General features: G+C 37.8%; 2 protein-coding genes across 6 annotated transcripts in view; both read right to left on the bottom strand.

The window, feature by feature from the left end:
• The window catches only part of SNX29 (sorting nexin 29), a 100,137-nt gene extending 88,066 nt beyond the window's left edge, over window positions 1–12,071 (bottom strand). Inside the window, exons 1-7 of the mRNA XM_085074807.1 lie at window positions 11,925–12,071; window positions 6,402–6,466; window positions 5,444–5,496; window positions 4,911–5,035; window positions 3,613–3,793; window positions 1,833–1,903; window positions 743–991 (exon numbers count right to left, since the gene is read on the bottom strand). Of these exons, the coding sequence (XP_084930933.1) occupies window positions 743–991; window positions 1,833–1,903; window positions 3,613–3,793; window positions 4,911–5,035; window positions 5,444–5,496; window positions 6,402–6,466; window positions 11,925–11,931 (751 nt within the window). The 5' untranslated portion in view covers window positions 11,932–12,071. The remainder of the gene's footprint in view (window positions 1–742; window positions 992–1,832; window positions 1,904–3,612; window positions 3,794–4,910; window positions 5,036–5,443; window positions 5,497–6,401; window positions 6,467–11,924) is intronic.
• Window positions 12,072–12,910: 839 nt separating this feature from the next.
• On the bottom strand, window positions 12,911–22,809 carry TNFRSF17 (TNF receptor superfamily member 17). 5 transcript variants are annotated; one of them, XM_085074811.1, is made up of 7 exons: window positions 21,498–22,809; window positions 20,901–21,004; window positions 20,710–20,800; window positions 16,490–16,556; window positions 14,709–15,094; window positions 14,435–14,566; window positions 12,911–13,669 (listed from the first exon to the last, which is right to left on the bottom strand). In XM_085074811.1, the coding sequence occupies exons 5-7, from the start codon at window positions 14,878–14,880 to the stop codon at window positions 13,413–13,415; spliced, it is 561 nt and encodes a 186-aa protein (XP_084930937.1). In that variant the 5' UTR covers window positions 14,881–15,094; window positions 16,490–16,556; window positions 20,710–20,800; window positions 20,901–21,004; window positions 21,498–22,809; the 3' UTR covers window positions 12,911–13,412. The 5 variants fall into 5 exon arrangements, with proteins under 5 accessions (XP_084930937.1, XP_084930934.1, XP_084930939.1 ...); XM_085074808.1 differs by having other exon boundaries at window positions 20,710–21,004; XM_085074813.1 differs by having other exon boundaries at window positions 14,709–14,842; window positions 20,710–21,004.
• Between the last annotated feature and the right edge of the window lie 2,513 nt (window positions 22,810–25,322).

The following is a 25,322-nucleotide window of genomic DNA, read 5'->3' as shown; positions in this document are numbered from 1 at the left end:
CATAAATCTTCCTGCAGTTTTGTACTTTTACAAAGCAAAACAACCTTTTAACTCAACTTCCAGAAACAAAGATAATAAAATATTCCTTTGTTATTTTTGGAACTGAAAATATATAATGAAAATCACATTTTGCTTGACTGATTTCAAATTATAAGATATTAAGACTTTGAATCTTTGTTAGTAACTAACATCAAACAAGCTGGTTGCAACACTAAGACCTCTGAGGGTAAAGAGTGTATGAGTAAATTTTCATTTTGGCAATTATCTGCTTTGCATAGGAATTCAGACTGTAAACACAGGCACTACTTGAAGAAGATTACAAGCTAAGATTTGTCTCTGATATATAACAGCAGATATACATCTGTGTATGTCTAACTGGCAAGGTGCCAAAAGAAAACATTAAAAATGAAAAATTGTTACATCACAAACTCCAAAGCATAATTTTATGAATAAGAAATTGAAATTCAGGCCACAGGCAAAGCACTACCAATAAGACAGTTTAGCCTCCCTCTCACAGGGATACAAGAATGCTGAAATACAGAGTTATTATCCTGTATTCACACCCACTATTTCTAGTTTCATGCTTTTTAATTACACACTCAACTAGTTTGTATTTGTAGTGCACTTATTTTTAAGACTTCTGTTCTATAGTAGTGCATTAAAAGTAAATTAAAACGTTATGTAAACACACTTGAATATTTTCTAAGTTTCTGAATGGCACTAACATTGCATAAAAGCTTACCAGCATTGACATTCCTTGACAGAACAGGCAGTGGGTCAGAGTCTTGCTCAGGTTTTATGAGAATCGAGACTGCGGAGGAGGCAGTGATCTCCCGGAGGAGGCTGCTGACACCCTGAGTGGACTCTTTCAATAAAGAAGTAACATTTTGTGTGGATTCCTTTAACAAATCAGACACAGTGGGTGTGCATTTGCTCTGCCCATTTAAATCCTTATTATCAATGTTAATAGCAAAAAGAATGGAGTTCAGACCTTCAGACAAAAGAAAAGGGAAAAAGAGACCAAAAATGCACCATATACTTCATACAAAAGTTGTGAACGCAGAACTAAAGGATTAACAAAGCAATGACATGTAAAACATTTTTCCCAAAAATTTCCACAGTCCTCCATGCATGAATTTTTATTCTTTCATGTACCATTCATTCCTTTCTAGATTACATTCAAGCTGATGCAATCAGTTCTGAATTCGTCTTGATGGCTGTTCAGTTGCACATTAAATAATCAAAAAGTACTGTGAACTCATTTATTTATACCCTTTTATTTAAATACATTTCACTGCAATTTTAGTAGTTGTTCGTTACTATATTCTCTTAGGAAAAACACCCATGAACCTTGTCTTGCAGAATGGAGCATGTGACCATGTATCTGAGAAAAGGGGTATAAAAAGGAATAAATACATCACTTTTGTGGCTGAACTCTAGAAAAATAAATTGCTATCATTTCTTACTCACCTTACCTGTATTTACCTGTAAATTGGGTCTTACTATAAAATTCCATCATTAACCCTTTCTAGTCAGGAATAACCCACTTTGTTTTCTCTAAAGTGCATTGGTCTTGACTGCTGAAGAATTAAAAAATTTATGTGGAAGATTTTTGAATTGTAAGAAGGGGCCAGATCCAGGGTTTTAACAATCCATCAATTCATAGCATAAATTGGCATAATACCTTGACTATTCACCCTGACTGTGCCTCTGACACACATTCTCTACATAAACAGAGTGGATTAGAGAAGCTCCTCACAACCAGGAAGTGATGTAACATCCCAGAATCCAACGGTTTTCCAAGAACAGTGATACTCAGGAGAAAGTCTTACCAGCTGCCATCGTGGGAATCATACTGGAACGTTCTTCATCCATCATGAAAGACCAGTCTTCATAGAAGACACTACAATTCAAAGGGGGGAAAAAAAGAACATGCAGTCCTATAGTAACATATATTTCACTTCTGAAAGAAAACTCTGAAGAATAATTAGGAGTACCCCATGGAATTAATTTTATGTCATAGTAACTCCTGAAGTTCTGAAATTGATAACTGTTCAGAGGGTTCTATAGAAGACATGCTAAAGAAATTGTTGGGTTTTTTTTTACTTTACTTTTAGCTGTTCAATATTTTAGGGGAAAAGAAGCCACTCAGGGCCTGGAGGTTCACACTGCATTAGCAGTCACAGCATCTCTCTACACCTACTGCCTTAGAAGTTTTATATAAGATTAGAATGAAGGAATACAAACAAAAAGGTTCCCTTTATCTTGAGCAAATTGCTCTGGTGCAAAGTGTCCCTGCCCATGGCAGGAGGGTTGGACTACATAATCTTTAAGTGTCACTTCTAATCCAACCCATCTTAGTATTCGATGATTCTGTTACCTGTTTCAATATTCAAACCCACACCAATTACCCTAAATAGTTAGGGTAAACTAAGAATTTGGATGTAAAAAACCCCACACATTTCATTCACTGTGAACACATAAATTTAGTAGTTCTAAGTCTGGTTCTTTCTAGTGGCAGAATACTGATTTTTACTTTCAGCATTCTGACTGCTATGTTAATCAACTAAACAACAAAACAGATAACAAGAAAACCCTCAATCTATATATTAAACAATTTTGACAGATTTATTTAAAAGTTTCCAAAACATATAATTGGGGATGTAAACTGATTCTGTAAATCCTATCTGAATTTGGGTCACATTTAAGTCTTAAATATTCCAGAATAAGCCTTTTTAGAAACAGCAGCTCAACACAGTGTGCTGGTGATACTGATACTGTGCAAGTATTGTTACAAGCATGAGAGTGATCCAAGTCACCAATTTCCTCACAATGGTTTTCAGATTTTTTCTTTTTTGTTTCATTTGTCTTTATTTGATTTCACCAAAATCTGTTTTGCAAGAAAGCTACAGAAGACTGGAACAAACTAGGAATGAAAAGGAGATACTAATAGACTCAGTTCTGGCAATAATCTTATCCAGTATATCCATTAATCAATGCAAATGGATAAAAGACCTTTCTGCTGAATCCACTGGACTTGATCAAGTGGCTTGAGAAAGCTCAACAGTTATTGACAAAAAAATGAAAATACCTCAAGTTTTCAAAAAGAAAAAGAGTTGAAGATGCATGAGAAAAAGTCAGGACTCAGTTTATGAACTTAAGCACATTTTGCACTTCCAGAGTACTTTGGGATTTCACAACATGTAGTAAATTATTCTCAGTAACTGTAACAAGAGGTTCACAAACCAAACCACTTCCCAGTGATCTGCAGCAGCAGCTCCCCACTGCTGCACTGCCGGAGCTTTGCAATTACAAGATGAGCAGCTCCAAAAGACAACAGGCAATTACCACTGATAAATTGATCAGACAAGGCTACAACTGTGCACTATTACAGTGGAATGAGAGAGGCACCTTGAAGCATGGTGTCAAGGCTGCTGTGAGGAAAGCTGTTGAAATGACAGGGAGGGATTTAGGGAAGAGGGTGGAAATGAAGATGAGGATAGAAGCATGTATTCTCAGATGATACAATGAAGCCAGTGTCAGGTCACATGTTGACATAGGCACAAACCATTATCTTAACTTCCTGCACTGCAAAGGTATCAGAGACAGTACCTGAGTCGATTCTTATCTGCAAGCAGCATGTGAACATATCTTTCCAGTGAATGCTCATTCAAAGCACAGCGCAGCCAGGCGCGGCCTCTGCCAATGTCTGTAGTGATGGCCTTCAGAGAGTAGAAGCGCTGCAGCTCGTGTCTGTTCAGCACTTCTTTCACATAATACCAGAACACTGGCTCTGCAATACAATAATAATACCAGTAATAACCAGCCCACCGAGAAAACCACTAAGCTCATACCTGAATACATTTACATGTAAATTTATAAAACAAACAAGTAACGATATAACTTTGAACAGAGGTGAATCATTTACCCTCTTCATGCAACCCACCAGTTAAATAGGTTATTTATTCCTACAGAACTTGGGCTATTTAAGCACTTAGAACTTTTCACTTCATTGAAAAAGCTGCACAAATTAAAGGATTCAGTCTGACACTTTTACATAGAATTCACATTTAAAAGCATATTTAAGCTAGTATTTCATTCACAGGTTCATATCTTCAACTGGAAACACTATGAAAAGGAAAAGATTTCTTTAGAATTCTATGTTACTGCTGATGTGAAATGCTAAAAGGTCCAAACAAACAGGTAGGTCCAGAATTTCCAGACATGCAAATGACAGATTCATGTTACTTCAGAAAACAGAAATGTTGCATTTAAAAGGCAACAATATCTCTTTCCACTAAAACACTTCCCTTGTGCTGTCCCAAATATTGATAAAAACTGATGGGTATCTTCATACAGTTCTGATTTTAAAAAAGAGAAACATAATGGTGAAGAGAAAAATAAAGGAATATTTTCTTTAAATGTGGAGAAAGTGATAAAAACCAACCAAACCAATACAAGCAATATAATTTTTCTTTCTAAAATTACATCAATAAGAAAGTTAAACATCAAAAGAAGTTAAACATATCTGACCCATATAGAATACGGTATTTAAAGAACTGAGTAAGACAAGGCCAAGAATGAAAATGTTGTCTTAAAAACTTAACAGCACAATTACACAACATTTATCCCTGCTAGAATTCAAAATAAATTTGCCACTATACATGATGCAACAGTAGGAAGTGCCGATTTCCTAACAGCAATATTTTAGAGAAACTTGGAATGAAAGTTAAACTAGACAAAGACACAACGGTCATTTTCCCTCTACTTCTGCAACACACTGCCAAGTGTAAAGCATCCTACCAACAATCTGCACTTTGGTGCAATGCTTAAAACTGCTATTAGAAATTGTATTACTTGACTGAACACATGAACTAATTAAAAGCGAATAGGTACAATCAGCAATTTACCTGTTTCAGTTTTGCTGGAGAAACCTGCTGCCTGTTTGATTGCTGCTGCTGTCAGTGCTAATCCCCGGCTCCTCCTCAGGCCATGCTGGAACACAGCTTCAAACTGAGCACACAAACAGGTCACTCTGCAACAGAATTTGTAATGAACTCATGTGAAAGGACCAATCAACTATGTTTCTATACAGCAACTTCATTCCAGATCTCTGGATAGGCAATGTAAAGTGAACCATTACCTGATGAGTAGTGAAAGATGCCTTCTATGCAGTAATCTCATTATTTGCAAGCAGCATAACCTACTTACACCCACAGTCTCATCATGATGATTGAAAGTTGAGGCACAGGTTACATTCAGAAGAATTGGTAATGAATTTGAGAAATCACCCTCACCTGCTCGAGGTGCTGTTAGTCACATTATTTCAGCTTCAGATCATCTACCTTTCATGTAATTTTTTGAGTATGCCAAATATTTTGTGCCATGTGTTTTATGTCATGATGATACATAATCCAAGCATGTTAACCTTAGACTATTTTACCTGCTATCAGAGTCGGAAGCAATTTCTTTTCTTCCTCCAAATCGTATTTGACACTGCAATACACAGATTTCAAGGAATTATAAGAAATTTTTGTTACAATAAACTAATTCCGTTTTCTGAACTATTTCTATATAAGAAACAAAGTCATAACAAAAAAGGAAGCAGCACAAAATAAAGCATTGGCAAATACAGCCTGCATCCAAAAAGTGCTTTAGAGCATCATGTTACACTAATGGGCTACTCTTGCAGTTCAAATATATATTTGCTAGCTAGAGCAACACACCTGCAGGTCCTTCAATAAATTGAAAACTGAGTGGAAATTACTACTTTTAAGTTTTAAATGTACACCCACAAAACCAAACGTTGCTCCTATCCGGCTCAGTGCTACAATTATGGAAGAACCACTCCTTATAATACATTTCACTGGGTTACTTCCAAGGCATTCTTTTGCCTCCCACAGCTCTCCCAAATTGGATCCAGTCTATGAAATTCTACTTGCTGAACTTCATGTTGATGCAAAATCCAGACATACATATATAAACCACATCTTTACATCTATTTTAACCATTCACTGCAAACCTAGCTCAAAGAAAAGAACCTGCTACTTACTCTAAAACATTAACTTAGACTTTACAGTACACTGCAATTTAGTTCAGTCACATTAGGATTACAAGTACATATATTCCTAATATATATTCCATAGTACAACATATATTTCAAATCAATATTTTACATATATAACCTGTCCAGACAAGAATTTTAAATAAATACTGCATAGCAGTTGTTTGCTAGCAGACAAAACTCAGTAGTACTATGCGGAAGCCATGATTTCTTCTTTGTTTCCTTTTCTTCTTTTTCCTTCTCTTTGTTAAAGAGAAGGAAAAAGAGCAAAGACAGTCCCTGCCAGTAGTGAGAACTCTGTGTAAGTCACTGCAGAAATGTGGGTTGGATTTCTCACCTGTTTAACTGCATCCAGTAGCCGTTCTAGAAGAAATTGTCTTTTATTGTCGTTGGTCTGTGAACCTGAAATTCAACAAAATCATAACATTTTAAAATAAATTGTTTTTTAAAACACATTTGGGCCAACACAAATTTCTTCCTTTTGGGCCCTGAAAGCTTTCTTCCCAAGCTAATTATTCCATTAAATTAACTAATGTATTTTCTCTAAGTAAAATGATGCAGCATAAACTATGCTTTGAGGTTTGAAGCAGCCTTTCTCTAACAGGCAGCAATACTGTTTCAAATATCATCAAGATTCTTATTTTAGCAATATTTTGAAGATGTATTTCAGCAGTACCAAATACAGCATAATTATTCAAGCTGATGCAGAGCTTGCCCTGAGCTTCTCAGCAGAACCACCAGTGTAGTACAGCATTATAGCACTAGAAAAGAATGGAAAACTAGAAACAGCAGGAGTATCTTCTTACTGTCAAACAACCTTACTGCAGAAAGGGTATTAAGTCAGGTGAACAGAGAGCAACAGTTACAATAAATCCCTTAAAATTTAACTAAGAGCACAGTTCTTCTGATTAGCACTGACAAAATCTATTTTGTTAATATATAAGCAACTCTGCAAGACAACCTTTAACTTCTCAAGGTATTTCAACAGTAGCATATTTTGCTTGTTGGAATATCCTTTATAAACTCCCATGAATATGGTAAAATTTACTCTTTTAGATAACCTACATTGCCTCTGTAACTTCTTTATTCTGACTTTAAGTTCAACATATCCATCAGAAACCTTTGTGACATCTCTGGAGTTGAAGTAATTCTATTCTCCTTTCTCTCTCAAAGAACATATAACCAATGTACATATGGACTGAAAGCCAATTATCCAAACTCTGCATGAGCAAATTCCTCCAGACACTGAAAATCAAACACTACACAATAAGCCCTCTAATAAAGAGAGATGACATCAAAGATATGTGCTTCCTCTTGCTATCCAACAGTGTGAGGTCCAAATCCCAGAATTTCCTATCTTCATAATCCCATTCAAAACAGTTTGCTTTTAAACCAGCAGGACAGGACAGAATTTGTCTGGTTGAAATGATTCTGCCTTTGTTTAAACATATATACTCATATATATATAAACATGCACTATACTGACACAATGTATTATATATATATGCATATTAATCTATAAATATATTGATATAATTCATCTTCCATATAGTTTCACATATTCATCAAACAGAAGAAAACCCCCAGAGTATGCCAGAATAAAGAAAACAACAGGAAAACCATGCAAACACAGCTGCTAACTAAGCTTTATAATGCTGATATTGCTGACTACAGCATGTTTTCAAGAAGTTGTACTTCCCATTTTGAACACTGACTCAAACTGTGCAGACATGTGATGTGTGAGGTCTGGGGCTGTTAGTCAAGCACTCCACTGCACACCAACAATGTTCAGTGCCAGTCCAGGACTCTAGAAACAAACTCCACACCAAATGGGTTTTAACTTCATAACAACTATGCCAGTTATGCCAGTGTGAAGATAAGGCTAAATTCATATAATTCCTACCATTCCACTTTGTACTTCTTCTGAGATTGCAATTCATTAGACTATATTCAATGTTCTTACCACACACACATTGCCAAAATGGAGATGCATACATGCCTATGTATCCACATGAGTTATAATAAATCACATAAGCATCAAATAAGGAAAACAATCCCAACTTTTAGTGCAAACCCTCATGTACAGTAACACTGAGTATACACAACTCTGCAGATTTTCTCTGTTGTTTCAAAACTCATTACTCTTACAGTCTCATACTACACACTTACCTAAAAGAACAGGCATAACACAATCTTTATATTATTAGTTTGAGACATCAGAACAAATGCATGCAATTAATAATTTCATGACCAGAAAAACAACAATCAAATGAAAATATCAGTAGGTGGGCCAAGTTTGTCTTCCAAATGCAATACCTACTAGTTTTTAAATTCACACCTCTATGGACTTTTTGTATCTATTTGGTAACAAAAATGGTTTGCAACTAGATTCTAAATGGTGATCAATATAAAAAATGAATAAATACAGAATACCTACAGATGTTCACTGTACTAACTGATGTTCTAAACCACTAAAGCATGTGATGCCAAACCTCCTTAACTTTACACCAATTAAGTGCAATGTGTGTTTTCTCTTTATTTAACTTGTAAATTTGTACTGGTATCAATCATGACTGCAGGAGATTACAACCAATAATTTCTCAAGCAGTTCAGATCACTCTCACCATTAACAGGGATATAAAGCCACATGTCTCTACAGAGGGCTGGGCCAAGGCTTCTCTTCAATGCATGTCTTAAATTCTTCTACTGCTGTTGCTTAACAGAAATTTTACAGGTAGAAGAAGAAGAATAGTCGCTAAGTCTAACACTTTTTTTAAAAACTGAAAGCTTAAGTTGTGTCTCTTTTCATGCCAAGGGTGTATTTTTCTTTGTAATAAGCGTAAAAAATATGGTACTATTTACTGATGGTTTTATTTCAAGTAGGTGGAAGGTAAAAATAAACCTCTACTAGCTCTATTGAAGATTTACCTGTTTCACATCTTCATTTTCTAAACTCTTTAGGAAAAAAAAAAAACATCTTTCCAGACAAAAGCACCAATTAAGTGTTATCAACTCCAGCTGATTTTAAAGTATTACAAACTGACTACAATACCCTTCTCCTCATTCAGAACAACAGTAAAAACTGCAGCAACACACTTACAAATACAAAACATAGAATGCATAAAAACAGCCTTACTCAGAAAAAGGCTGTATTTAGACTATTGCAATAACAAAGGAAGAGCAGACGTGACTCTAAAAATAATTGTGAAAACATAAGTATAAGGTTGCAAAAAGTAAGAAACTTAGAGGCTCCTCCCACCAGCATCTACCCAGTCAAAAAGGGTTTAAAATAGGCTCAGGTACTGCACCTGCCTCTGTGACCCTCTTCATCTTCTGTTGTTCAAGGTCATGCTTTCCTATTTTTAAAACAAACTTCTCTCCATGCCCTGACACAAAAATCCACACCTACAGCAGCAGCAAGCTGACATGCAAATAAAGGAAAGCTGGATTTTCATCCAGTTCTAGGTAAAGCTCTCTTCAGCACCTCATGCAGCATGTAAGTAAAATAAATAAATCTCATACTGTTCTCATATAACTTGCATTTATGTCTTGAACACAAAGTTTCAGACTGCAATCCCTTTTGCTTGCTCTAGTACAGGTTCTGAGGGCGCGAGTTTAAGATTAAACAAACACAAACCTAATTTTCAATGGTACCTTATACTACATTATTATGATTCTACTGCATCACCCCCCAACAGTTGCATTTTTAAGTTTTTTGAAACTGTCATTAAACAAATGACAACACCCTCAATTCTTGACAAGCACATAAATATTGTTTCCTTGTATTACTTGCCTTTAAAGTTTAGCCTATTCAGCACTGTACAATAAAATATGAGCATGTAATTAGTAAGCAGCATTAGTTATGTCAAGGTAATACTTAAATCAACAGGAAGTTAGTTACCTTCACATCCACTAGAAATACACAGTGGTTAAAGAAAATAAACATTAAACATAATTATAGCCATTAAGAAAAGAAGTTCTTCCATTTATATTTCAGGAACAGCTCTTTTTCTTAAAAGGGCTAAAACTGGGCATAGAAATAAGTGCAGCCAGTGCTATTACAGGCACTAAAAGAAGTATATGGTCAAAATTGATGAGATGTTAACATGAGCCATCTCCTTCACCTGACACAAGCATGATAATGAAAGATACTTCTCTTTTCTGATCTATTTGACTGCCATTATTCTAGAAAAATACTGTGCAGCATTGTGTAACAATAATGTTTGGCAAAGTGCAACATTAGTGGGGTTTTTTGTTATCTTGCTGTCTAATCAAAATTGTTGGAAAAACCTTACAATTCTTGGCAGGGGCTACACAAGGGTAGTTACCATGCAATTGAACCACAACTGTTAATGTCACCCTAGGCATCACTCTACTTTAAGTAATTAAATGTTTCTCTTCTCATAAACATGTATCTCTTCATTATCTTTAAAAAAATAAGATTAAAGGTAATAAAAATAACTACACGATGAAGCTTTAGGCCACATGAGGTGTTACCTTGCCTTTTGAGTCACAGAATCCAAATAGAGCTCTCAAAGATTAGTCTCCTAGGAAGATTTAGTCTCTAATTTGCATACATTTGCATAAGGCTACTCCCAGTCTGAATTCATCATTGAAGGGCTGAAGTTCTCCATGTGAAAATAGTGACTGTTAGAAATTTTGTAATTAGGATTTAGTCTATATTGTGTTAAGATCTGAAAGATTTGAGAAACTTTCTTCTCCCATGCTTTGAAAGATTTCACTGTTACTCGCATTTTTCACAACAAGTTTCCCCACAATAATCCTTTTTTTGCCTCATCTCTTCCATAAAAATCTTCTGTTTTCTTCTTACCATAAAGGTGAGAACAAAACAGAGAAAAAGAAAAGTGTATTTATTTTTCAGTTCACTTTCAGAAATGACTGAAAATAAACCATAAAACATGTAGTATTTAGTTACTCCGGTTAACCCTTCAGTTTTTTCCTTACTGTCTTTGGCAACAAAGCTCACCATGTATTAAATCGGGGTGGAAGATCAACATGAGATCTAATTCTCACATGCAGAATGTTGGCTGCAATTTCCATTGCTGAAGTTGTAAAAAGAGACCCATCAAAGTTTTTACTAAAGCACCTCCCTTCTTAAAAAGCCCCAAACAAACCCTTGCCAATGTGTTTTAATACATATTAAGTAAGTACCACTTATCCTTCACATCTACAAGAAAAGTCTATTAGAATTTCTTTCTCTCCTAACAAATAACTCTCCATGCTGGCCCATTCAAGTGATTGCTTCCTCCAGCCCTGTAGTTTATGGGGCACAATTCCCATGCAAAGCTTCGAGTATTTCTTTGACAAGCACCCCAAAAGGCTGAGGATTTAGCGCCCATTTCCCCTCAGGATTTCGCACCCTGCCCGCAGCAGCTCCCTCACACACGGCGGTCAGAAACCACCACATCCTCACCGCACTGAGGGACTCAGCAACTGCGACCCTTTTCCACAAGTCATGGTTCCACCTCTTCCATCGACTGTACGCTCTTGAGCTTTGCTGAGATTTTTTAACCTCTCATGTTCTCTTGGTCATTTATTTCCTCAGGAGTATTTCCTACGATTGTGCCCAGCTGAGGCAGCACAGCTGCCCGAGCCCAGCATCAGTGGTGCTGTGACCCAGCGCCACGCTCAAGGGCAGCATTTAGGGTTTAAAACGGGGTAAAACACCACTTCGGGGGGACCTGGGGAGCCGGGATGAGGAACGGGGTGTGGTGATGAGAGCCCCAAGCGCTCCGTGCCTCAGCCCGGAGGGGAACAGGGCAGGGCCGCACCCCCGGAGCCCCCCGGGCACCTCTGCCCGCGCAGCCCCTCAGCGCCCGGCCGGCCCGGCCGCACTCACCGCTCATGGTGCCCGCGGGGCTCCGTCCGCCGGAGCCGCCGCTCTCCCGCACAGCCGCGGCCGGGCCGGCAGCCACCGCCCGCCCCGGAACCCGCCCGGCGCCCCGGAAGGTAAACACGGCCCCGGCAGCGCCGGCGAGCGCTTCCCGGCCCGGGGCTCCTCAGTGCTCCCTGCCGCGGAGCCGCTCGGCCCAGCGCTGCCGCAGCCCCGGAGCCCCGGGCAGAGTCACCGCGGGCAGGGCCGGGACACGGCACGGGCAGGCTGAGAACAGCGGAGATACCGTGTCCCTGCTGCAGCATGGGCTGGGCAAGGTGAGAGATCGGAAAGGGTTGTTAAATAAAACCAGAAAGCTAAGTGATGGTAATAACAAATTTAGTAGGTCTCTAGGCCTGTTTGAGGGCTGTTGGCTCTGTGTGGCCAAAACCACCCAGAGTGCCTGACTCCCAGCTGGCCCCAAACTTTGTGTCAGCCCCCTGAAGATGCTGTAGCTGTGATCATTCACAGATGTTGTGCAATAAAATATTTTAATTCATCATTCATGCAAGAACCTGAAGTAGAAAGGTAGCTACAAATAAAGGCGATTGTTGTGGTGGTTGCTTCTGTTGTTGCAGTTTTCCAGGAACAAAATTGTAGCCTAATATTAGAAAAGTATGCTTGGAAGAAAAGGTGACAGAAGTACATTCCTAATTTTAGACCACAGAGTAATCTAGTATGACTCTAATCATCCATCCTTGTAAATATGACAAGGGTAAGTAAAAAAATTAGTAAAAGAGAAATAAATCTTTATAGAGTACAGTCTGAAAACACTTGGCACTGAAAGGAAAGCCTGTACCACCAGGAAATACATGGGGATTGCAGTGAATACCAGGAGCTGGACTTCAGTGACCCTTGTGGGTCCCTTCTGGCTCAGGATATTCCAGGATTCTATGGTGTGATGTTCCACAGCACCTCAACCTCCCTTAGGGTGACCTGGTGACACCTTCTGAACCCGGGGCCTTCGTATGTTATGAGGTATCAATCATCAGAACATTCCTGTTTCAAGTGGTGAAATTATTCCTTTCAACATTGGGGTTGTACTGTAGGTCTTCATTTCTGCCTCTGGGAACAGTCCTTGTGTACCATCAAGTAACTTCTGGCACAAGATCTGAGTCGACTATAACAGTATATATTTGCAAACTTATTTATTGGTGGATTTGTATATATCTGGTGTAAGTTGATACAATCTCTAAAGGCAGAAAAGCTGTCCTGTGTAAAGACTTTCAGAAATTAAAAATTCTGATAACTAGTTTAGTATGTGAGAATAATGTAGAAATACTTGACTAACGAAATACTAGAATTAGAATTAATATGACAACATTAATGAAAGCACAATGGGAGATCTAGAAGGATGATGTACTACCTGCTCCACTGACTGCAAGCATTAAGGTTAACAGCTATACTGGAATAACTCATTTATTATTACTCAGTATAAATACACTTCTTTCCCAGTCATCCAACACCCAGAACATAGTTGTGATAATCAAAAGATTTGGTGGTAACTAGAACAGTAGCTCGTTCTTCGGTAGCTGGTAATGGGAATGAAGTTTCACAGCCAGTCTGAGGTCTTACCAAGCCACAGTCACTGCAAGTGCATTCTTCCACTGAATACATTAATGTTCCACTTTGAAGTGTGTGTCTGATTTCTTCTGTGTGCACACTGCTTTTAGCATTAGTCTTGAGAATATTATTCAGCTCCACAGAGGAGTCTGTAAATATACAGAAGTTAATTTAGTGCATATAGCCTGCTACACCAAACAAAGAGCTATTAAAGATCCAAATTTCATTATGGTCCAACTATGTTCTAACCTCAGTGAAAGTTTTAAGATACGGTGAAAGTTTCAAGATGTAGTTACATATCATGATGTTTTGTTCTATGGCAATACAACCCCTATACTTCAGAATAAGCGCTGAAGTAATCCAACACATTTTTAATCAGTTATTATTTATTGTCTGAACACTCACAAATACAGCATTTGTAAAATGGAATAAGAATTTTTTTCACCTTCACAAAATATACCACATTTGCTTCTCACAGACTACAATATTAAATAAAATTATTTAAAGTCTTATAAAATGAAAAGCTAATATTGAATGTGTATCCTCTGCCTGTGTAGAATTCCTCTTGCATTCAGTCAGAAGAGGGTGAAACCCTTATAAAGATTTTTGCTTTTGAGGGTTCATTAATGATTTCCTAAACAACAGCAAGTAAGGTATGAATATACAACAACACAATCCTGACAGAATCCAGAGCAAACAAAGAGAAATTGCTGCTTTTGCAAGTCACCATCTGGATATTTATTCTCTAATAACTGTGATAACTTCATGGAGACTATTTGAGGAGTACAAAACAAGCCAAATAAGACAGTTATCAGCATCTGGAATATGACTGAAATGCAAAGCTTTTACATGGTAAGAGTAACTAAAATGTAGAATGATCTAAACTTATTTGATGAAGACTCTTATTTATTCACCTGTGTTTTCCAGTTTTTCTTTTAGTTGCTTTAGGTGCTTCCATTTAAACAAGACCATTAAGGTGAACAGAGTGAGTATTAAAATCACTCCTAAGCCCAAACAAATCCACAGAATTCCACTTGAATCGGTGCCTTATGAAATAAAAAAGATGCATTACATTAATTATAAAAACTAACTAATGCACAGTAAACATGTCCAACACATAAAACTCCTATATAAAATACACCATGAAAATGCCCTGCACAGCACAGATTATTGCAGAGATCTACTTACTCTTCTCACAGTAGTTTTCACACGAGGGTGGAGGTGCACTGGAACACCGGAGGTGACAGGGAGTACAGGAGAGCAGCAAATTATCAAAGTATTCATTTTTGGGGCACTGTGCCATCAGGGCAGTAATGATGGAACTACAAAGCCACAGAAATTGTAAAAGAGTGAGGATCATCTACAAAGGACTTCTCAGTTCTCAGTTCAAGCAGCTCTAAGAACAGCTGGCAGTAATAATGGACCTCCATCTCAGCTCCACTACATGGGATCACGTTACAGAAAAAGGATTTAACTCTGAGGTCCCCAAGGAATTACTGTTCCTTTTTTTGGCAATTCACAATTGTAGAAAAACTGAGCAGCTGCACCAAGGTAATTTTCAATGTAAATTTTGTCTGAAACAGAAAATGGTTATTTATAGAAGACATTTCTGGAGCAGGTGCTAAATACTACAAACTGTAGCAGAGAAAGAAGATGTCCAAACAGGAGTTCATAATAATTGTTCTTGACTCTAAAACTTAGTGGGTTTTTTTCATGGTGATTGCTTGTCAATTCCAAATTAGCCTCATTTATCATCTATTAGGGTTTGGGTGGCTTTTTTTCTGAGTTCATTTTGGTTGTTTTAGCTTTTTTTTTTTTTTTTGCTTTTAACCATATTTATATGACAAATTTAATAAGATTACATTCTAGTCATGAAAGAAGAGCTCTAATAATATTTTACAATTTTAATTCAAAATGTTATCTACATTTATCAATTATTTTTCCATGATACAGAACTGTCACTGGGCTAAAACTGCAGTAACCATGGAAAACTAGGTTTATAGGACATCTCCTACCCAACCCAGTAGATGTGTACACAGTGAATGTAACATTTCTGAAAATGTATTTGGTTTTCTCACACGAAAAAAAAAAAGCTTTGACTACAGACTGCCACAATGAAAATAGTTTACACAGCTAACTTGTATCTTGATGTTTTATTCTAATAGAATTTATTTTAAATACAAAGTTAACCAGTAATTTCTAGCAAGTAGCAATAACTGACTCTATCCAGTATCACTGCCACAGACAGATCAGAATTACAGGCTCTCTCTATCACATAGAAGTTCATTGCCTTTTTGACTACAGAAAGATAAAAGAAAAACAATGTACAAGGAGTTCTAATTTCATACCACATTACTACCTCTGAGACTTATTTTCCCACAAAACGCACCATGTGGGAACACACAAACTGTTTCAGTGGAAACAGAAAATCTACTGTATTCTAGTCTCTAGCAGATGGAAATGCTTGTTGTGGCTCCTGCACTTGTTTCTGTGGGCCAGGTGCAGGCTGAAGGCTTTCTGTCATGGGCTTTTCTCCCTCTTCAGGATTAGTGGGTAAGTAGGAATTGATGAGATCTGATTGAGGTGTGATGAAAGAAAATAAGGGTAGAGGCTGTGGGTTATGCCAGAACTTTCACTAGGAGGTCAGTGCTGGTGCTGAAGTCATAAAACTGGTTCTGACTTCATACATTCACACTCTGGGGGAAGAAACCTCAGTGTGTATCCTACAGCTGATATCTACTTTATATTATATTGGTACTATTCATGACAACTGTATAGGGGCTTAATAAGAGAATTGTTGATCTAAAAGCAAGGAAAGAGATAATAAAATATGCCTCTCTGGAGGTCACCAAAGATGTGGTTAGATTATATACAGATAAGCTGATTAAATGTCTTAGTGTTAGTGAAAGGGATAGTCCTGCTCTTCACTCTATGTACTCTGAAGCACGAGGAAGGGCTGGAGGGCTTACCTGACCACATGGCAAGCAGCTTTAATTCATTAATCCAGTCAGTTCTTGGAGTTTTACTTCCTAGGGCCTGGAAAAAAGGCCAAAAACAAAACAGAAAAAAAAAAAAAAAAAGATAAACAGCTGAGTACCTACTAGGGATGTGAAACTAAGTCCACCACAGAAATCCACATTTGGTGAACTAATGTACCAACATCTTCATTTGAAAAGTCCTGGCAAACTCTACGTACAGTAGAAATTCATTTATGCCTAACTATTTGAGATCCTATATATGGGATCATATATTGTGGCAGAAATTCTTTCCCTCTCAGTTGGCCAGGAACAGTTTTCCTATGTGGCTAGTTAAGAGCTCAAACATATTTCTCATATGACACAAAGTCTCATATTTTCAATCAAACTCTAGGAAAACTTCACCCAAGTAAAAGGCACAATACAGCTCATCTCATTAGAGCTCTAGAGAATGAAGCAATAATTCTCCTTCTACAGTTGGGCTACTATTTCCCAAAGCCTACAGCCTTTCAGGATAAACTAATTTTTTTTAATGATGTGCCCCAAACCACAAATCCTTGATTATTAAGCAATACATTTTTCTCACATTGGAAACTGGGGGAGCAATGACAGGAAAGGGTCTCTAATGTCTCATTCATTTAAACAACCACCATACAAGTCCCAGCCTTTTTCCCTTAGCTATATACAGTGCCAATGATGTATGTAATGACAAAACACAGGCAACAAATGGTTCAAAAAACAATGAGGAATTACAATTGCCATGGTCTGTTGCCTTTGTTTTCTGCACATCCTAACATTCAAAAGTTCTTCTCCTCAAGGGTGTGAAAGCAAGCATGTAATCAATAGATCTTGATAAGCAATATTTCCCAGTGATAGATCTTGCTACATATCTAAAGCACACATGATTTCAAAATCTGTGTCCAGGAGTAAGGAAGATATTTTCTAGCTTAACCACATTCTTGTGCAACCTTCATGTTTAAGTAATTTTGATAGAAGGAAGTTAATATTTTTTAAAAACCCAAAAAACCGTTTAAGCACATTTTTGGGAGAAGTGTATGATACTAACTGGCTTTAATATGAGATATTTAATACCTGAATTGAGAAGCTGTTTGTAAAGTAAATATTGGATTCAGCCAATGAATGCAACAAAAACCAGAAGCATTAAGAATAAATTCATTAAGTGACATTAAGAAAAGGATATTGTTACTTAGAAACTGTAGTTATGTTAATAATTTATCCATTGCCTTGTATAATACACATTAAATCCTCTAAGCAGAACACTGTTTTGTTATTTGTAGACTGTGCAAACACACCAAATGAGATGACTGGAATGGTGGTTCTCCTACAGTGATATTTACCTTTAGGGAATAATGAGTATATGCCTTATTTACCAGCAAAGTTACATTTTGGCTCTTTTTCAGTTATGGCATTTACAGAGCTTGCATTGGCTTTCCAAATAGTTACATCGTGATACTAGTAAATATTTTCTTCATGGTATTTGATTTTGCTTCAAAGGGATGGCAGAAATTAGCAGAGCTGAACAAAATAAGGAAGGATTTATCAACTACGACTATATAATCATTTCACTTAAATCACTAAGTGTTGCCAGGGAGGTGTTTCTGCAGTTACATTACTGCAACTGAAGTTCTAAAGCTCCCCAAGATATCCTCTAAGAACAATTCAGACATGTTAATTTGGCCTGCTGGAGTTGACGTCGTTACAGAGAGCAATGGCAAAGAAATGCAAGAAGAGAAGTATCAACTGCAGAAACAACAGGAAGGAGAAAAAAAAAAGGAAAACCAATTCTCAGATTTTTTCTAAAATGTTTCTGTCTGACTCAGGAGTGACACCTGGGGACAATTTATAAGGACCACTATGAACCACTATGGACTTGGTTTCCTTAAACATCTGGAGAAATCAAAGACTTCCAGAGATCCCTGTCAGTTCTTATTTCTAACATGTTAAATTGATATTATGTGACAGAAATCAGTCACCTGGAAAAGGTAAGGAAAATTTTATCTTTCGCTCTTTAATTTGAAAGAAGCTGTTGAGAGTGTCTAAGCCAAAATAATAAAATGAAAACTCTGAATAAAAAAATCAAAGTAAGTAATACCATCGTGTCAATGATTAAACATAAAGATTGACATTCATCTGTCACAGAACAATAACTTCAGGTCTATTTACCACAGATAACTTAAACAACAAAGTTTTGTTCTGGCACTGCTTCAGGGTTTCTCTCTTCATGCTCATGCCAGCTTTTTTGCCTGACTGTACTTCAGAAATTCTGCTGGCATAATTACATAGCACATATCAAGAGAAAGTGGGTTTTCTGCTAGGACTGTAACATTCCCTTCACAAACAACATTAGCTAGGCTGACAAAGGAATTCTTCTGGTTGTATAGTTGCTTCTACATTGGTGGTTTTGTGCTGGCACAGCTCTTTTTTTTCTGCTCACTAAGACAACTGACCTACACTGTCAAATCTTATAGTACAGGCTTGGTCTGAGTCCCATCCAATTCTCTAAAGGTATTTACAGAATAACTCCCAAAAAAACCTCTCTTATAAATCTCTTCGTCTCAGCAATCCTAAAAATCTGTGAGATCCATGTACATACCAAAAAAACCCACTTTTTCTTCTCAAAAGTTATTGCACTTCAAGGAACATCAGTCTTACAGAGAGTCATCTCCTAAAAGAGTGTTAAAACTTTCTGAAACAGTTATTTTTCAGAAATCCATATTTTGTGAAGTGGATGCTTTAACTGTATGGCTGGAAAGAGATAAAGGAATGGGGTACACACTGCTAGTAAGTAAAAGAATGGAGCTATTAAAGGGTTCATTGTGTTCATTAACTTTTACAAGCTGCACAGAACAATGCTGCTTTTAGGCAAAATATTGTTTAATGTCATTTGCACACAGAGCAAAAACAAGAACAATGTGGATTTTGCCTGTTTGGTTCAGCACATTTTAATTAGACCACAACTTTGAAAAGAGTGCTGTTGCTGGTGCTACATCGAGTATTTCCAAAAAAGATTAAAGAGCAAAACAACAGAAGAGAAAACTGTTCCTTTACAATAATGATTAAAATAACAATAGTATAAACATAGTCAATTAAGTCACAGACAACGTCTGTATCCCCTGCTGTGTTCAAAGCTGACTTAGATAGGAACCAGCTTAGGGAAAAGAGGAAGTGCATAGCCCAGGAAAGCAGTGCTAATAGACTACAAACCCTTTGGAGAAAGAAGATACCTTTTCATTTTTCTGACATTCCACATGTGCCAAAATATGTAACTACTAAGGACAATGCGTAAAACAGTAGTTGTGCGAGCAACGTTGGATTAAGCCAATGCTTATTAGGATGCCAGTGACATTTTTATGTTGGTGCAATAGTTTTTACAGAGTGCAAACATAATTTATTTCTTAATTTCTTAATGTAAGCACTTCTATTTTGTGTTGGAAAAACAATCTCCTACATGCTACTATTTTAGTGACTTTGCAGGTGGACAAAACAAACTAAAAATCATCAGTGTTATATAATGCCAAGAGGAGTTATGGAGTTACAACAAAAATAAATGTGCATGAACAACTATGAAAAATGTGAAGTGTTTGGCATAAATTCTAACAAGAATTTTTCTTCTGGTAATTTTAGCCAAATTCTCTATATATTTAGAGGTTTGGGTAACAAACGTTCACTTTTTTCAAATTCTTATTTAAACCATCACAGTACCAATGTATGCTCTCTCTCAAGAAAGGAGTGAAAATGTAATTGATTTAGCCACCACTACTCCAGAATAATTCCCCATGCAAATTGCTTTCTCTGGAATAAGAATACTGGCACAGAACCCTTCTAGACTAATTAAGCCTATTTAGAAACAAGCTCACTATTTCATTCTCACAATTCCATAATGAAGTAATTATGTCCTGCAACAATGTTAACATGTTAACTAGCCATAGAAGAGCAGCTTTAAAAATCCCATGACACAGTTATTCTTTCTTCATAACAATAATGCCATTCTGCTTTAGTCATTACTGAAACTAAAATCTTAAGGGATCTCTAATGGACAACATGCTCCCTCAACTGGAATTCTGGAGAATAAAGAAGGTGAAAAGAAAGCACATGAAAATCCCACATGGAACCAGTTTCCTATTCCCCCCTCCCTTGAGACAGACACTATGTAAAATATTCCCTATAAAACTTAAGTGTTATAAAACTCTTACCACATTTACAAGGCAGGAGATCTGGCCTAGAGTTATTATGCTATCCAGCAGTGGACATGGCAGCTCAGAGCTTCTCCATGTCAGGAGGTTACTGCACAAAGAAAGTGTTGCATGCTCAGCCACTCCTCAGCAGACTTGTGCTCCAGCCCCTTCCCCAGCTCCATTGCCTCTCTCTGGACAGCCTCCAGCACCTCAGTGTCCTTCTTGTCACAAGGGCCCCAGAACTGGACACAGCACTTGAGGTGTGGCCTCAGCAGTGGCAGTCACTGCCCTGGTCCTGCTAGCCATGCTGCTTCTAAGGAAGCAAAAGGTTAATTTTCTAATCAAAATATTGCTAATCTAGAAGAAAACATAAGAACAGATAAACAGAGGTCTGGATTGTACTTAACATGGTTTATTTTCAGTTGCTTCAGTATTTTAACTGACATGATGCCTCCTCCCACCAATCTTACACCTGGCTTTCAGATCTCTGAAACCACACAGTCTCTGCCTTTCTTCAAAATAGATTCCCTCCTGTCTCTAAGCTTCCTAGTCTTAACTCAGTCGCTGTTTACATCATTAAAGTGATCTCATTCTTCCCTTCCTTGGATGCGCGTTCTTTGCTCAGCACATTCCTTCCACATTAAGCAATTCCTCTGCTATTTACAACATTTTTAACTGTCATAAGATTTATAAACTATGCATAGGTTCTTCACAATGTGCACACCTAAATCCCCATCTTTGTTTATTTCAAGCTTTGATAGCAAGAAACCCACACACATAACAGTTTTGACAGCACATCTACTTACCGAAACTACTCTCCCCTTATTTTTCAGTCTGGAGTCTCATGGTATCAAAGCCACAGGAGAAATTTTGTCTAAGGAGGAGCTGCACTGCCTGTGCATTCAAAGAGAGGCACTGTGAACAAAGATCCAACTAGTACCCAACTTGCAGGTCTTTGAGATCTGAACAATACAGGGTAACTAAGCAATAGATCACACAGCTGAGAACTCTTGTGAATCCAATTAGAGTCACCTAAAAAAGGGATGGCACTTGTAAAAAAGTCAGTCTTTGTTTTTAGAGATACACAATCAAGGGGAATAAAAGTTGTGTGTACACACAGACGTGAGAGACACACATAACTATTTTCAAAAATAATGAGCTGAGGATGTGAAGTATTTGAGAGCTGAGAAGATGGACACAATTATAAACTGGTATTTTGGTGTAGCAATCAGTGTATTTCTTTTGCTCTCTAAAGCAAAACCTATTAATTTTATGCCCTTTTTGAAGCCTGCAGCATGTGTTTAATTGCTACAAAAGGAGTGATTAAAAAAGGCTTTAACTCTAGATTGGAGCCTTCAAAAAGAGGAATCCATCTCCAAAGTGCTCATTGCCAACCCACAATGAAATGTGTGTGAGACAAGTTCTAAATTCTTTGCAGACTTGCAGTAATTCTACAACTGGACTGTGAAATAGAGCTTATGCTCTGGTGCTACATTTGGAAAACCAAAGAATACTTTTATTTGAAACTCTTTCAATGAAATAGCTTCAAATACATTTCTGTGAGACGTCTCATGGACCACAGTTCTGCCAGTGTCCAGCACAGGGAGAGGAACAGGCCAGAAAGAGCATTTGTTGAATAGCAATGTTGGAACAACAAATCAGTAAAATGATGTTTCCAGGGTAAGATATCTTAGTTTGGATTAGACATGGTCTTGTGTAAATATAAAAGTCTCTTTATTCACTTGCACTTCCAGGTGCACCAGTAAAGCTTAGGATAGACCTGGCTCTTAACAAAGCCATCATGCTGAAACATAGTTGTGTTTTCTATTCTCTAGTTTTCAGCTGCATCTCCACAGACTACCTGGAAAGAGAATTTGCCAGAGTTTAAGAATATTAATTTATGTACTCCTGGCATCTAGTCAAACTTTTAATAATTTACCTCTTGCCTCCTGTCTTTTCTTTCCCCTAAGTAAATAACTTGTTCCTTTGGCTTTGTTTTTAAAGGCTCTTTCTGACTTCAGAGGAATTCCAAATATCAGGCTACTCATCTAGGTGCATAACTACTGTATATATTTGAATACCTTTAAATTTCAGGTCATGGCTCACAGTGCGTCACTCCAACCCCAGCTTGCTGCCACACCAGAAAGGGAAGTTGTATTCCTTTCCTGCTCCTCCCAGTCTCAGCCAAAAGGCTTCTTTCCCATCTTACAGTAGCTCAGGAAGCTACCTGATTTCTAGGTAAACTGAGTCAATTCAATCATAACCCAGTACCCTAAATCAATTCTCCCTCCATTTTAAGGCTGTTGCTGGTTTATGGAGTTTATTACACTTACCTGTTGGTGGTGAGCAAGTGACTGCTTGAAGCTGTTAACCTGTTTGGAGCCTTCTAGTGAAAGACATCTTTCTCTTCTGTTCAGGTCATGTGGTTAGAGCACTGGTATGTCACAGGTGTACCTGCCAGGCTGTAAAGTGCTTGTGGGAGCCTTGGGTGGAAGTTACAACCAAAGTACAGAGCACTGTTCCTAATGTCATGTGAATGGAGCCCTCCATTTCACTGCTGCAGGACTGACTCACCACAGCCTGCAAACTAGTGGTGAAGCTGCCTTGGGAGAGTTTATTGTATGAATAACTTGCTCTCACCAAAAAATAAGTCCTGTTCCCCATTCTTACTTTACACCAGCTCTGGCATTTGTCATAAGCCTCTTAGTGGATTCATCTGAGAAGCCCAGGAGGAAGAAGAAAGTGGATTGTTCTGTCACTGAATTTAATGAGTTGGACAAACTCAGTACAGGGTCTAGCATAGCTCAGAGGCAGCACAAGGATAATAGAACTGCAGCTGTGGGGGGACAATTTCTCTGCACACCAGTCCTCACATGTGAACCCTAAGCTTGGCCAGACTCCTCTTTTCTAAGCAGTTTTGATCACTTCAGTCAGTTGTGATGTGAGGATGGATTTATATTGGTGGTTCTCAATAAGAAAAGCATTTCAGTATTTATTAAATGAAGAGCTAGTATATTTATTCTAAACATTTTGATGCACCAAGAGATTTAAACAAGAAGAGCTTCTGTAATGCTTTAACACCTCAAAAAACAGGACCATTTACACTCTAGTAGATATTTTGCCAGTAAAATTATCATAATTCCTCTTAGGTTTTGGTTTGAGTACCAGCTGTTCCTAAGTGGAAAAACAAACGACTAGCCCTGTTAAAAATGTAGCATTTGAGTTTACACAATTCCTATGTGTGACAGCCTGCAAAACAGGTTTGTACACTCTGAAGGACATCTGGCATCTTCTGAAATTCTGTGGACTAATTGTTTATATCCTAGCAAGTACCCAGGAAATAAGTACCTGTCAAGGAAGGAAGAAAGCCTGGATAACACAACTAATTCTTTTCCCCTGAAATCAGTGGTAATATGCACTTCTGCACCTCTGATCAAATGCTTATTTGGCCCTTCTTCACACGCCCCCCGCTAATTATGGTGCTCCAGGAGCCACTGGAAAACAAAAGTTTAATTTCAAAAACCTTCAAGAAGTTTTATAAGGAATGCCAGGGCGTGTGTAAGAATTGCTGTCTGTGTGTTCTGTGTGCTGGTCATCTTAAAGCAAGCCTTAATTGCTCTGAAAATGCATCACCTGCCTGCAGTTAATGCTTTCCTGACTTGCAGGCTGTGCCAGGGCTCAAACAAAACACGAGCTTGCAGTACAGCGTTGCAGTCATTATAAACCTGAGCTGTTAAATGCTCATAGTGACAGTAAAAAGTATTCAGTAACAAGTCACTCTGTCAGCAGAATGCATGCAGCCTGCTTTCCACTGAGTTTTATCTACTATTCAACGCTAGTAACCCATGAGCTCTGTTCGAAATGTGTTACCTTGTATCCAAATGAAATGAAATGTATCAGACACCTCCTTGTTAATAAATGTCACCTAACAAGCAAAGGTTAGCACTAAAAGAAAACAAACCCAAACAATGCACTGCATACTACTTTTCTTTTTGTTGAACAGGAACATGATTACCCACAGCTGAGACTTACTTGGAGCTTGACAAAATTCTAAATTGCAACTGTAGCGGGGATGAGACTCTTCCTTAATTATACTACATTTGAAAAATAGACTGCAACAATGTCTGAAAACTGGAAATTCTGTGCCAAAGAATAACTAGGGAGTGGCTTTCACAAGGTCTTTAAAACTCAGTCTTCAGGCTCTGGTGAAGTAAGCTCTTGGTGGTGCTTGAAGGAAAGGCTTCCACTTAGCAGAGCTTTTTAGTCTCTCATTGTAAGTGATACTTCTTCCGAAATGAACTTTCTGTGGTGTTAGTGGACCAAGTGGTTAGTAGAAAAGTGGTTTTTTTCTTTTATAAATGCTATGCCTCACACGAGTGTTTTCCCTGTGTTTCAGCTGGAAGCCCATGTTTCCATTAACACCCGTGGAAGTTTTTGCTTGCCAAGGGCCCACATGGTGCTGCTGGTGTCCAGCCAGAAACCCTCTTGTTTTCATCAGGATTGCGTTACACAAATGCCCCTTCAGGAGAGCATTTGTTCTCCAGCCAAAACTGCCCTGAATTCTGTACCAAACAGAAATCTTTCATCTTCAGTTCTAAGACCATCTGCTTCCAAAACAACTCTTTAATCTG

This window comes from Lichenostomus cassidix, chromosome 14, assembly GCF_008360975.1.
Source record: "Lichenostomus cassidix isolate B80296 chromosome 14, HeHo_3.0, whole genome shotgun sequence".
Taxonomy (NCBI): Eukaryota; Metazoa; Chordata; class Aves; order Passeriformes; family Meliphagidae; genus Lichenostomus; species Lichenostomus cassidix.
Note: the sequence above shows the minus strand (reverse complement) of the source record. Positions and strands in the feature narration are given on the sequence as shown.